Here is a 14,055-nt window from a genome sequence, read left to right as displayed (position 1 = left end):
TATTTTTTAATACTACTTTCCATATACTTCCTAATATTAGACATCCACGAAAAAGTGCACTGGCGCCATATTTATTTTCTTCGTAGAAAAACGCAAGGGAAATTTTTGCGGCAGTCTGATAAAAATAATAATTTAAGTGTAAATACGCTAATTAATTATTTGAAATTTGTATAAATATCTTTTTAACAATACCGTGCAATTGTACGCGTTTCATTTTTGTACGGAAGCGTCCGTAATGCTTGTAAAAAGAGAAAAATGTTTGACGAAAATTGTATCTAATTAGTGTAGTTTTATGTGGATTCGTTTGCGAGTGCAGATGGTGGAGAGCGCCGAGTGACGAACTGCGACACAGTCGACAATGGACAAAGAAAATTGTTTGGAATTGTGAGAATGTAAAGAAACAGCAAAAATAAATTAAAAATACAAACTTGCGAATTCGAAATTAAGCCGCAAGGCGGGCGTTGTTTGCATTTGACCACAAGCTGCGCTACGATCAATTGTGCATAAAAATAGAATTGCAGCATATACATGAGTGTGTGAAGAAAAAGTGAAATAAAACAGAAAAGGAAAAGAAGTAAGGGAATTTTCGCTATGATTTTCGAAGGACAAGACTGGAAAAAATGAAATTATTGTAGTAAAATATACTAATGAACATAAAAAAAATAATCGGTGTGGTGTCTTAGAATTAAATGTAGCAGAGAGATCAACCTTGTAATATTGTATTCACACCAAGTTTTAAAATTGGTTTCCTATGTAATCAAACGATTTTGATTTTAATCGAATAGAGCGACAACTTGAAATACTTGCAGTGCTTTCATTAGACTGAATTGTGTATTAATAAATCAATTCCTTCAAGTGCAACTGAGACTAATTTGCAACGCTTAAACTAATTATTTTAATTTGATATACATATTTTCCCGTCTGGATTCGTTGGCGGCTAATTGTCCGCCTAAAAAGAGCAGTCAATTTGTGGTCGTCATCTGGATTTAGCTTTTGTGACGGCGATAGCCCGAACACCGGCAAAGTGGATGCCCGGGGCGGTCTGGGTGTTCCCCAGGACTACGCAGGTATGGTGGGCTTAGCCGGAGGGGGTGGTGCAGGCGGACCTGGGGGTCACTTATATGGGCCAGTGCCGTCACAAGATAGTAAGTACATGAATAGATAATTTATAGACAACTATATACATATATATATATATATATATTTCGTAAATTCTTTTAGCATTAATAGTGCGCGACATGGTACAGATGCCACCACCTCCGTCAAATGCTCCCACATCAGCAGATGCATGTCTTAGCATTGTTCATTCATTAATGTGCCATCGACAAGGTGGGGAAAGTGAGGGTTTTGCAAAACGGGCTATAGAATCACTGGTAAAGAAGTTAAAAGAAAAGCGTGACGAATTGGATTCACTGATAACAGCTATCACCACAAATGGTGCACATCCAAGCAAATGCGTGACTATACAACGAACGCTGGATGGTAGATTGCAGGTGATTTCATAATTTTTTACATATGAACATATAGATATTACTATGATTGTTTTCTATTTTTGTTCTACCACTCTAGACTCTATTCATATAAACTTTTCCTAACATCTTCTAATTTTTAGGTTGCAGGGCGAAAAGGGTTTCCGCATGTTATATATGCCCGTATTTGGCGATGGCCAGATCTTCATAAAAATGAATTAAAGCACGTTAAATACTGTGCATATGCTTTTGATCTCAAATGTGATTCAGTGTGCGTGAATCCATATCATTATGAGCGAGTTGTATCACCAGGCATTGATTTATCTGGTCTAAGTCTGCAGTCCGGACCCAGTCGTTTAGTAAAAGATGAATACTCGGCTGGCCCATTAGTGGGAGGTATGGACATAGATGGAAATGACATTGGCACAATACAACACCATCCATCACAATTGGTTGGACCAGGCTATGGGTACCCCCAAGGAGGAGGTATTATAATTTTATGAATATTTTTTTAAATTTTCGTTATTATTATTTGTTGTTTTCACTTGTGTTGTAGACTTTATATTTATCATTATTTACGGGTCACGATTATATTTTACTTTTCATTTCTGTTAATTGACATTTTTAGTTGCTGATACAAATCACTCAATGAATTCTATGTTCGTTGCGGGACGCACAATACCAAAAATTGAGCCTGGCGATGGTAGCGGTATGCCACGTGGTGCTTGGATGGTGCCGCCACCGCCACGGTTGGGTCAGCCACAGCCAGTACCACAAACGCAGCCACAACCACCGCAACAACAACCACCACAATCACAGCAACAGCAGCAACAACGTGCGGCCCAAGTTTCCCAACACCCGCTTTGTAAGCCTTTGCAATTTATTTGGTTCCTTTGTTTATATATTTTTTTTATTATATCACAAAAGTAAATTATATATTATTAAGTTGTATTGTTTGACTTGTTATGTATTTACAACGCAATTACTGTATGAAAAAATTAAATCGAAACTTTTACATAAAGGCTGTGATATGAAATATTAACACCTAAATCCATTTTACTTTTTAATGTTAGCTGTTCCGCATGGTATGCCGTTGGCTGGACCAATGAACTCCGGTGGACCCGTTATGGGGCCACCTCCCCCGCCACAATTGCAGAATCCTCAAGGCAACGGCCCAAATGGCAATATTTTAACTGGAGCGGGCCATCATACTCAAGCAAATTCACCTAGTGATGCATTGCAGCAAGCTCAGAGCGCCGGTGGCGGTGGCAATAATGGTGTCGGCGTAAACGTTAGTGGCGGTGCTGGAACTGCTGGTCCAAATCAAGGAGCATACTATGGTCCGCCGACAACATCCCAGTTGCCCAATGTCGCAGAAGCCAAATTTAATGCTGCATTGAATAACGCCGGCCCAGGTGGTGGTGTACAACAGCCACATTCACCCCATCTGCAACAGAATGGTTATGTAACGGGTGGTGGTGCGCCATCCAATTATGGCCAGCAAGTAGGAGGTGCCGGTAATGTTGGAGCCAATGGACCACAATCCGCTACGCAAACCAATTCTGGTGGTCAAGTAGTATCTGGTGGAACAGTGGGTGCAGGTGGTACATGGACTGGATCCAGCACACTCACCTACACGCAATCAATGCAACCACCTGATCCACGAACACATTCAACAGGATACTGTAAGATTTAAATATTATATATATTGTTAATCCACTATTATTTATAGTATATTCTTGTTTACAGGGAATGCCCCATTGAGTGGTGATATGACTGGTAATCAACAACAACAACAACAGCCACGAATGTTGTCCCGCCAACCAGCGCCTGAATATTGGTGTTCCATCGCTTACTTCGAATTGGACACACAGGTGGGGGAAACGTTCAAAGTGCCATCGGCGAAACCAAATGTCATTATCGACGGATATGTCGATCCTTCGGGTGGCAATCGGTTTTGTCTAGGCGCATTAAGCAATGTACATCGCACTGAACAATCGGAACGCGCTAGGTGGGTTTCAGCGGATCAATATCTATATGCCTAAGAAATACATATATATTCCATGTTCTATAGACTGCACATTGGTAAAGGAGTACAACTAGATCTGCGCGGAGAAGGTGACGTATGGTTGCGCTGTCTCAGTGACAATTCTGTTTTTGTACAAAGTTATTATCTCGATCGTGAAGCTGGTCGAACTCCAGGCGACGCTGTACATAAAATATATCCGGTTGCCTGTATTAAAGTGAGCGAATACTTACAAAAAAAAAAAAATATTCTTTAATGACAAAATTTCTTCAACCATAGGTTTTTGATTTGCGTCAGTGCCATCAACAAATGCATTCATTGGCGACAAATGCACAAGCGGCTGCAGCTGCTCAAGCTGCAGCGGTTGCTGGTCTCCCAAACTCGCAAATGGGCGGTGCGCCGCGAAGTGAGTAAACAAGACAAACGAGAGCATTACTTTAAGTTTTCACTTTGCATTTAATCTATTATTTGTAAAATTCGTTTTTCTAGATATTACCGCAGCAGCTGGTATCGGTGTTGACGATTTACGTCGTTTGTGTATTTTACGTTTAAGTTTTGTCAAAGGCTGGGGACCTGATTATCCAAGACAATCAATAAAGGAGACACCTTGTTGGATAGAGGTGCATTTGCATCGAGCTCTACAACTGCTGGACGAAGTGTTACATAGAATGCCAATCGATGGTCCACGTGCGATGGCTTAAACAAGCCCTCAATCGCACAGATTTACATATTTAAAGTAACATTAATACGTATACAAAAATTATAAGTAAATAATTGAATTCTGCTCAGTTCATCACAAAAGTAAAGAGAGAAGACAGCAACATACAGGATCTGGCAAACTTAAGACGTCTGCTTCTTGATTTTTATTAGCCTTGCAAATGAATATAAAATATATTATATTATTTAAGCGGAGATTGTAAGAATACATGCAATTAGTTTTCATCAAAATGTTGGTTTATGCTTTCAAGAAAAAAATTTGTGAAGTAGATATTCATAGTTGGAGTCGTTTTAAAAGCTAATCGATTTTATTTCGTTTATTGTTCTTTTTATTAATTAAAAAAGCATAAAATGGCTTTTAAAATAAATTTAAATATGTATTTATCAATTTTGACAAACGACAATTTTATACTGAAATTGCTGAGTTATTAATTGGATACAATACTTTTTTATGAATATCATTTTATCACCATAGTTAATATTGACATTATTCTGCCTTTATTGTTTGCTTCATTGTGAACATATTTTGAGTGTTTAATCTTATTTTTGGCATTTGTGATTAATCGAAAAAGAAATAAATTATAAATATTGGTTAAATTTTTCACACAAAATGTTTTCAATACTTCATTTATCGAATATAGTATCCTTGGACATATACTAGATATAACTAGCTCGTTTTTTTCGAATTAGTGCTAGGTTTCCAACCACTCAATCCCTCCGTTAACAATTAAAAAACTTAAATAATAAATATTTTCGACGAAAATAATATATACCAAACGATAAAATATTTTTTGAATTTAGAGAGTTATGTACACGCTTATGTAAGTACATATACAAAACGTTGTCCTTCTAATCGAAATAAACAAACAGAACTTTACAAATTGTACATTAAACATTATGATCATTTATTCGTTATTTCTGTAATTTTCACAATGCAAAGTCACTTGTCCGTCCAACCATTTTATCCACTCTTCATCGATCATTAGTACCATTGTGATTTCTTCAAATACAGCCGAGCGTGATACCTCTTTGAAGTGCATTTTACTGAACATGCGTAACGATTTTTCATTTTTTGTACCAATCTTGACTTCAAATTGTTTAATATTTAAATTCAGTAAAGCATACTTCAACAACAAAAGCATTGCTTCCCATCCGCAACCTTTACCGCGAGCTTCTGGTTCTGCTATCATTATCTCTGCTTCGGCCACTTGGTAGCTTGAGTCTGTTTCTTCACCACCATCCTCCATTCTCAAGAACAAATTTGTATCTCCTACCAATGAGTAAATTTCATCATTAGTTTGTTCATAAGTAGTTCTGCATAAAACTAGAAATGTACATTTGTCTTCATCTTCACGCCAACTTCGTTGCATTTCATATTCCTCTTGAAGCGAGAGTGGCTCTGAAGCAGTTAACTCTTGTAGTTCCGGGGATTTCATCCATTCGTGATATTTTTGTACATGTGCTGCACAGTATGGCACTAAAATTACTTTCTTCCCAACGATTTTCGTGTTCTCGTTCAGTCGCATGTTTTGGCCGGTAAAATTTATGTACAGTGAAATTTGCTGAGGAAAAATATTACGAACAAATAAACAAAGTAAAAATTAACGGAAACACTCAAATATGTGAATTCCTTTCATTATCACATATCACATAAATAAGGATACATAATATAGTAAATAAATAAAAGACATATGATTGTTGACGTTGATGCCATACTCTTCATTTTCATAATTACAAATTTAAACTGTGGCGTTTTCACAATTTTAAATTTATATCGCAAAATTCCAAAAAAATCGATAGCAATTTTTCCAAATATAGAATTGGGTAGAATGTGTCTCATTTTCGTTTTGGTCCAAAAAATCCTTCGTTTTGTAAATTTTATGTATTTTGTTTATTTGACAGTTGTATTTTCGTGTCAGTTTTCTTATTTGTTATTTGTAGTGATGAGCGATATTGCGATTCAGAAATTGAACTGATATCACAATTCACGGGATGGAACTGCTATCGCTATTCATAGAGTGAACTGCTATTTACAAAAAGTGATCGCAGTGAAAAAATCAAAATAGTGAAATATCACTCATCACTAGTTATTTGTTGTTCGAGATTTTGACTCTATTAATTGTCGCGCAAAAGCGATTGTTTTTCAAAGCGGTACTATTACGCCCGTTACATAAAAATTTAGTATATTCTGTATATAAAAACAAATTGAACTATGATTCCTGTATGGCAAATGATGTTGGGTGTTTGTGTAGGCCTGGTTGCATTTTTACTTGTGCGTCCACCACAGGTTGGCTATCATCAAGAAAGACGCCGAAAAAGTACAAGCTCTGCAGATGGATATACACCAAGATTTAATTCGTAAGTGTATTTAATTTATTAGGTTATAAGTTTGTAAATTGGTTTTGAATTTGCAGATCTCCCGGAGATGCTTGTGCCATTTGTCTTTTGGAATTGGAGAATGATAATATGACATATCTGCGATGCGGCCACGCTTTGCACGATTCTTGCATCAAACAATGCAAGCAGCATACAGAATATTGTCCACTTTGTCGCGAACGCATGTGAGAGTTTTTTAATGTTATACATATCTGTTAACATTTTTCTTTTCGTACTCCATCACACAATTTCCATTTGCGAAGTATAATGATTTAAGGGTGGATTTATGAAGAATTATTATTTGCGGGCGCGGGTTACGCGGATAACTATTTATTAAATATTTTTATATAAATGGGAAAAAATTAGACTGATGATGATGGCAAGAAGTATAGCAGTTTATAAAAAGACGAAGTTATCTTATTTGACATTTTATTTATTTTTTACTAATTGAGTTTATATAAACAATTTCTCTTTAGAACTCACATACATTTAACTATGTTTCAAATGTGTCCTAAAAAAAAACAATTCTACAATGTATTAAAATATTTTTATTTCACAAATCGAATCTTAAAATTACAAAGCGTATGTAAAACAAAAACAAAATGATAATAATTACATTAATAAATAATATAGCAAAATACTAACATACTTACTATATTATGTGTGGTATTAAAAAATTACATTAAGTGTAAGAATTAAATATAGGTAGGGCGTTATTTCTCCAGTTTTCGTGCCAACGCAATGCTTGGAATTCGTGCAAATTTTTACGAAAGCGTTCTTTCGATTCTAGTAAACTTGGATTACTAGGAAAGTTTTCAAACCAAAATTTTAGTTGGTCGGCTAGGTCTTTGTGATTATCGAAAATGAATCCGTTCTGTCCGTGGGTTACCAATTCGCCAAGGCTTTTGGAAGACATATTCATTAGTTATTATTTTTGTATATAAGCTCTTATGTATTTTAAAGATTTGACTCACCAATTGAAATTATAAGCACAAACTGGCAGCCCGCAACCGAACATATCAACAACTTTCATAGGTAAGTCTAAGCCACTGCTGCTATAGTGTAAACATACCCCCAAATCAGCAGAAGCTAAAATGAGAGGGTAGTCTTCCACGTCCAACCAAGGTGTTATTATTGAAACTTTAGACCACTTAAGTTTAGAAATTATGCATTCATATTCTTCTTTCTGTGGTCCTTTGCCGGATATAATGCATAAAATGTGCGGGAAATTGTTTGGGCGCACAGAGGCAGTGCTTTCATAATCTGAACAACAATATTTAATTCATTATTTTTTATGACAGTTGTAGTATCTATGTTAAGCAAATAAATTCACCTTCTAATGCTTTAAGGAGTATCCCAAAGTCTTCATCTGGCGTCCAACTAGTGCTCGATACAACAATAGCTATTCGTTGTGGTTTATAAGAAACATTCCCATTAATTAGTTTTTGTGTTAAAGCTGTTGTCTCAATAACTCCCGATTCTTTTAGATCTGCGTAACATTTTGGTAGAAATTGTGGATATTCTTTGGACAATTTCATAAAGAGTTCGTGCTTTTGGGCCAATTCAATTGGATGAAATTGTGTTGGCGGTCTATCATATAGAACAACTGCTGGACTAAAAAATGATATAAATTTTATTATAACATTTTTGGTATTGGACTAAAGAATGATATAAATTTGATTATAATATTTTTGGTATCTACATTGTGTTTACCCAATATTCCAATTTAGCAACAGATCCTCTTGCATAGCTTTGGTAACACAAAAATGTGCATTTGCTTTGCCCCCGAATGATCGCTCTATCCATTTAGCTAAACGGCAAAAATAACTCTTTTCACCGCTGGCGGTGCCCAAAGCTAAAATAGTGTACGTGTAATTATGCCAGTCAATGATAAATTTTGTTCTAGTAAATGCACAATAAAGGTAGCAAACTATTAAGGTTGGAACACCTGGTGGATTTTGCACAAGTAAAAAGTTTGAACGACGAATAGAAACTAGCGCCATGAGCAAACTTAAAGTCTGCCAGAATGTTTTGAAAATTAACTTCAGTTTAGGTGTGAGGTTTGTAACAGGCACTGGTGATAATTCATGTATTTTGCATTTGTGGTGTGCGTTAGTTAGGGCGTCCAGCGGTTTTGTTTCAACATAGCCAATAAAGTCAACGTTATAATTTTCTTCGATCAAACTAACTGCGTGGTATTGCATGCGTGGACTGCGTCCGATGTCGCCAAGTACAACAATGCAGGCATTTCTTCGCCCAATTTGTACATCAACCATTTCGTAAGTAGTAGTTTAGTGAAACATATATTAATTGTATAGTGAGAAGTTCAAACGATTTTATAATATAACCGTACGAATTATAAAAATAAGTCCATTGGAAATACGTCAACAAATAATGACAATTTTAGACATTACATATCAGCTGACTAAATACAATAAACAGATATGCATGATGGAGAATCCATTAACTGAATATGAAAATATTATATATACACACTTAAATTTAAACAATACTTTAATATTCTTAAGGATATAAATCATATACATAATTTTTAGTATGGCCTTCATAAACAAAACAAAATCAAAAAAACGGATTTGAAATCTTAACCTACATTTCTTAAATAAATTTCGTTTTGATTAATTCTATAAAAAATATATATTTTTATACGTTTTTTGTATTATAAGGTATTTATTTCTAAAAAAATAATTAATTGTTTTTATGAAATGTAATATTTGGTTGCGTTAAAAATTCTAACATATTTAAAATAAATTATTTCTCTAAACATTTTAATTACTCTTTTCGTACTTTGTGAGCCGGTAACTCTGTCTGTCTGTGTAAAGTAATCTTAAATTGTTAAGGTGAAATAATTATTCAGCTTAAATAAGCTTTGTCTAATATTTTAATTTGATAAAAAATATTATTAAAGATTAGTATGTATTTCAAATAAAATAAACCGGTGGCACCTCTACATTTTGTATATTTCTATTTTCTAGCGATAATTTTTACAATTATTAACTAAACTTCATTATAAAAGCGGTCATGGAAAATATGTTAAAATCGATCTATGTCTATATTTTGCAATAAACGCCGCAGTAAAAAAATTAATAAAACGTGACAAAGAACAATATAAAAATAGGAAAAATATACATACAAATTGTTTTATAAAATATTGATTTTGAGTAACACTTGGGGGGCTTGTAACAAAAAAATTAATGGCTGGAAGACGGAAACGTGGACGCCCACGTCGCGGCGAAGGATCCGCGCTTGATGATATCGATGTACTGCTTGCACGTGAATTTCAACAAAGACCAGCATTTTATGATCGCAATCATCCTCAATATAGGAATAGAGATTACTTGGAAGGAATGTGGATGGATATGGCCGAAAGTGTGGGACAAAATGGTAAGATAAGATGTTTAAATTAGTATTTCATTTATGCGAAGGTATTGAATTTTTTTAATATCAATAATGGGTATAGTAATAAGTAAATACTTAAAAATATTAACTACTTTCTCAATTCCGACAGTTGCTATAGTAAAAAATCGTATGGTTCAACTACGCAATCGTTATAACTTGGAAAAACGTCGAGTGGAGATGTTACAGGACCAATATAACGATCCAAGTATTACATCGCAATGGCCAATGTATAATTATTTAACATATTTAGGTGATCACATAAAAGCTCGTCGATCGTTTACTAAAGAAGTAATTGTAAGACCAAAATCGGCACCATTTTCGAATTCAAGGTGAGCACTTCAATATTGTTTTTTTTTTTTATTTGTATGACTAAAAATTATTTAAAGCATAAGACCTGTGCGTTTTGCTTATTGCAGTGATACTGATGGATGCGATGAAGCGAATCCTTATCCACCGTAAGTTAGCTTAATTTTATGTTTTATTTATTTTGTTAGATAAAAAGGTAACGTTTATGTGACCATTTGTAGAACCCCTCCGGTTGCTGCTCCGCCAGAGAGGCAATTAAGAACAGATTTATCCAATAATGCAAATGAGCCAAATAATAATTCAAACTATCATGAAATGAGACCGTCAAGTCCCGACAAACAAATAGATAACAGCCATAATGTTAATCCAAACTTGTGCAAGTTTACTGCTTTTGGGCAGTTTTTAACTTCATCATTGATTGAAATGAATCAAAAGGACGCTTTGTTATTGGTAGAGAAGTTCACCACTGATTTAGTAAAATCATTACTACTTGAAACACATAATAAATCACCGGATGTACAAATGGAAGTTGTTGTAAATGGACATAATTGATAAAGAGTATATTCTGTTTTTATTCGTGTATATATGTAAGTTTTGTTTTACTATTATAATTATGTATCTCTAAGCATTTCAACTAATTTTAGTACTTGTCTACTTTCTTCTGGATTTAGAGTAAATGAATAGTATTAAGGGTACATCATAATAATAGTTTTTTGCATGTACAGAATTGCACCATATTTTAGAAATGAATAAAATGGTCAGTTTATTTTTAAAGAAGACAGCACACAACAGATCTACGCTACTGTAGACTTTTAACGTTCATTTTTATTTAAAATAAGAAAATTTTCCGTTTTAAAATGTATGTATGTCCGCAAAACCATTTGGTGTAACATTTGTTAACAAGAAATTAAAATAAAAATTAGATCTTTTAATTAATATAGATGTGAAATGGACACATTGTATTTGATTTCAATAGTATTTGTATAACAAAGTAAGTGGAAGTCAATTGGATTCTGTGGAATGGAATATTTTGTGTAGTTTTTTAAAGAGTTGTCAAATAAAAAATGGTATTTGCTAGTAGCACTATATAATTATTTTATTACTTCGTCCTAATATGTACATATGTATATTAACGAAAGAAACGGCAAAATGGCGAATAAATTGCTGGTAATAATGGCGGATGAACAAATGCCAGAAAACGTTTAATATAATGCATTACAGAGAACGTATATCGTATATCGTTCTCTGTCATGATAAACGTTCTCTGGAAATAATTTACGTTCTCTGCTATTTATTTTTAATTTTATGCCATTTCTATCAAAGTTATGAACCGTTCAGCTGAATCAGCAATCATTTGGAAAATTTACGATCTGTTTTCCTCATTTTTACGGTCGTGTTAACATATTCTCATTTCTCTCATTTTACATAATCGTTAACATTCTCTCCGGTTGCATTCGTTCGTTGCGTATAACAGTTTACTATTTTGGAGTTCTCTCGCTTCCGCTATGCAATGCAACATTTTTATGCGTCATTTCGTGTGATGTATTGTTCGAGTGCGATTCTTCCGCGGAAGACAATTTCGTTTTCATAGGAGCACAAACAAATTTTGTTAAATTAAAAGGTTGCTTATATGTTAAAAATATTGAATAGTAAACAAAACAAATTCAGAGCGAGTGGAATTTAGATAGTGATTTCAAAGATATGATGCACAAATCGGAAATTTGTTGAAAGTCAAGCGAGGTGTGCAAAACATTTTGTAAATTGATGAAGTGCTTGGTGTCTGGCAAAAATGCACACATACATATGTGTGTCGATGTGATACGTATGCATGCCTGTATGTGTATAACCGATTATTATGTTGAAAAGCGAAGGAAGTGAATTTCTTTTACAAAATATCGCGACAGTTATTTATCAATAGAAATTATAGAAATATATACGCACACATTACATTCATTAAGACGATGTAACCAAAACAGTGTGATTTGTGGAAACAATAATTTATACAAGTAAACAAATGAAATGATAAAAAATAAGAAAATCTATTGTTAAAAGTAAATCAATATCAAAATTAAATATAAATATGTGTCTATATACATGTATGCCAAAAATGCTTAGTATTTATGAAAGCTTATAAAAATTTGAAAATTATTTGTGAAAAGTATAAATTTGTTTATTCGGCAAATAAGTGTTTATGGGAAAAGCAAGATTAATTATAAGAAAACAAAAATTTGCGGAAGTGTTTTAAAGAGTTGGTAAGTTATTAACTTTTTCATTAAATAAGTGATTATTTAGGTAAAAAGTGATTTCAACACCATGATTTTTTGAAATATAAATCATTCATAGTTTTATTGTGCCAATTTTGCAATTATGCTTATATTCATATTTGCAATTGTACATTGTTCTTTTTTCTTAATTTTTTTTTTATTTTTTTTTATTTTGAATATATTAACGCTAAACATTTTAATGTCTTTTTTGCTAAGAGACCGCATCCATCGCTGAATATTGCTCTCTTTTTTGTAGAAACAGTACATTATTCCTCGTTTTTTTCTTTTTTACAAGCTGTCCCAAGAACTTCGGCGCATAACAGTTAAACTTGCTCTAATTCTCATTGGATTTAAAATGTGGCATACACGATCTGTTGGTTTTAGGTCTGTTTACCCAGAGAACATGTTTTATGTTCTCTGGTTTACCGAAGGTGATAAATTTTCTGTTTTTGTTTTTGTTTCCTTTTTTGTTAAGGACGCTTTTTTCGGTAGGTTATATCCTGGCTTTATTAATTCCAAGTACATTAATAAGTATTTTTCAGAATTTTTTTTATGTTCTGTGCGTTGCTGTGGTTCTTGTATAAATTTTGCTTAATAAATATAATCCAATTGCCAATTCAAATGGCTCTTGGTGGCTCTAGATATTGATTTATTAAAGATATATTGTAGTAAAAAATTAATTTAGGTAATTTTTTTTTATTTTGTGTTTATTATTTAAAATATACTTTCACTGAAAAAATAAGCATGCCAATTAGATTGTTAATACAAATATTAATATAAAGTCTCCAATAAAACATTGCAATCGCTTTTTTCACTCTTATGCGTGTATTCTAAGTGTATCTATCATATCGTTTACTTCCGGAAAATATCTTTTCTAACACAGTCAAACTTCGTATACAAATCCATTTCCATCAAGTATCTTGTGTTTGTGCACACATTTACGCATAATTTTCATCGCTTCATGCTATCCCCACTGACTGACTTCCTTTTCGGACACATTTGCTTAATAAAACTTTGCAGACGACGCAAAGCATCGATAACATGCACCAACATTTCACTACTCGGCAAACAACACGCTTTCCACGCTTCTCGTAATCATATTTGCAGGTGTATTTGTTTGCTTGCGACACACCGGAGGGTGGTTCGCGTCTATAGCCATCGCATTCCGTCGTTGGTTTGTTATTGTCGCCGTATTTTACCGGTAAAAAAAAGATAATAGGAAAGCAAAGCAACCGACAATAACACAGCAACCCCAACAAGCTACCTTGGGGCTTTCGCGTAACATATTTAGCCAGACAACAAACAGTTCAAACCTTCAAACTGTCGTTTAAAAGTACGTTATGCTCTCTGCTCGTTGCCATCGAACCAACCACAACAAAAACAACAATTGGAATCCAATGGATCAACCAAAGTCAACCAGCCACCCATAGAGCAAGGGAATAGTGTTGCCATTTGTAGCGGATGTTATAAAAAAACATAC

General features: G+C 33.9%; 5 protein-coding genes across 11 annotated transcripts; 3 read left to right on the top strand and 2 right to left on the bottom strand.

The window, feature by feature from the left end:
* Positions 1–141: 141 nt before the first annotated feature.
* Positions 142–4,443, top strand: LOC120782828 (mothers against decapentaplegic homolog 4). Of its 2 annotated transcripts, XM_040115351.1 has the most exons (9): positions 142–1,145; positions 1,222–1,493; positions 1,613–1,955; positions 2,098–2,334; positions 2,543–3,154; positions 3,219–3,480; positions 3,544–3,712; positions 3,775–3,901; positions 3,985–4,443. In XM_040115351.1, the coding sequence occupies exons 1-9, from the start codon at positions 1,070–1,072 to the stop codon at positions 4,194–4,196; spliced, it is 2,310 nt and encodes a 769-aa protein (XP_039971285.1). In that variant the 5' UTR covers positions 142–1,069; the 3' UTR covers positions 4,197–4,443. The 2 variants fall into 2 exon arrangements, with proteins under 2 accessions (XP_039971285.1, XP_039971292.1); XM_040115358.1 differs by lacking the exon at positions 2,098–2,334.
* Positions 4,444–5,085: 642 nt separating this feature from the next.
* Positions 5,086–5,874, bottom strand: LOC120782858 (N-acetyltransferase 9-like protein). The gene has a single exon (XM_040115395.1). It carries the CDS (start codon positions 5,736–5,738, stop codon positions 5,118–5,120), a length of 621 nt encoding a protein of 206 aa, XP_039971329.1. The 5' UTR covers positions 5,739–5,874; the 3' UTR covers positions 5,086–5,117.
* Positions 5,875–6,224: 350 nt separating this feature from the next.
* LOC120782469 (RING-H2 finger protein ATL5) lies at positions 6,225–6,999 on the top strand. The gene is made up of 2 exons (XM_040114762.1): positions 6,225–6,570; positions 6,627–6,999. Exons 1-2 carry the CDS (start codon positions 6,425–6,427, stop codon positions 6,775–6,777), a joined length of 297 nt encoding a protein of 98 aa, XP_039970696.1. The 5' UTR covers positions 6,225–6,424; the 3' UTR covers positions 6,778–6,999.
* Positions 7,000–7,116: 117 nt separating this feature from the next.
* LOC120782468 (chitobiosyldiphosphodolichol beta-mannosyltransferase) lies at positions 7,117–8,971 on the bottom strand. The gene is made up of 4 exons (XM_040114761.1): positions 8,302–8,971; positions 7,922–8,202; positions 7,563–7,851; positions 7,117–7,490 (listed from the first exon to the last, which is right to left on the bottom strand). The coding sequence occupies exons 1-4, from the start codon at positions 8,862–8,864 to the stop codon at positions 7,271–7,273; spliced, it is 1,353 nt and encodes a 450-aa protein (XP_039970695.1). The 5' UTR covers positions 8,865–8,971; the 3' UTR covers positions 7,117–7,270.
* A 466-nt stretch (positions 8,972–9,437) lies between these two features.
* Positions 9,438–11,247, top strand: LOC120766436. 6 transcript variants are annotated; one of them, XM_040091944.1, is made up of 5 exons: positions 9,438–9,518; positions 9,582–9,990; positions 10,115–10,334; positions 10,398–10,460; positions 10,533–11,247. In XM_040091944.1, exons 2-5 carry the CDS (start codon positions 9,801–9,803, stop codon positions 10,861–10,863), a joined length of 804 nt encoding a protein of 267 aa, XP_039947878.1. In that variant the 5' UTR covers positions 9,438–9,518; positions 9,582–9,800; the 3' UTR covers positions 10,864–11,247. The 6 variants fall into 6 exon arrangements, with proteins under 6 accessions (XP_039947878.1, XP_039947879.1, XP_039947876.1 ...); XM_040091945.1 differs by having other exon boundaries at positions 9,439–9,518; positions 10,422–10,460; XM_040091942.1 differs by having other exon boundaries at positions 9,439–9,518; positions 10,392–10,460.
* Positions 11,248–14,055: the final 2,808 nt, after the last annotated feature.

Source organism: Bactrocera tryoni, chromosome 1, assembly GCF_016617805.1.
Source record: "Bactrocera tryoni isolate S06 chromosome 1, CSIRO_BtryS06_freeze2, whole genome shotgun sequence".
In the NCBI taxonomy this organism is placed as follows: domain Eukaryota; kingdom Metazoa; phylum Arthropoda; class Insecta; order Diptera; family Tephritidae; genus Bactrocera; species Bactrocera tryoni.
The sequence above is the reverse complement of the archived record's forward strand: the minus strand, read 5'-3'. Positions and strand labels throughout refer to the sequence as shown.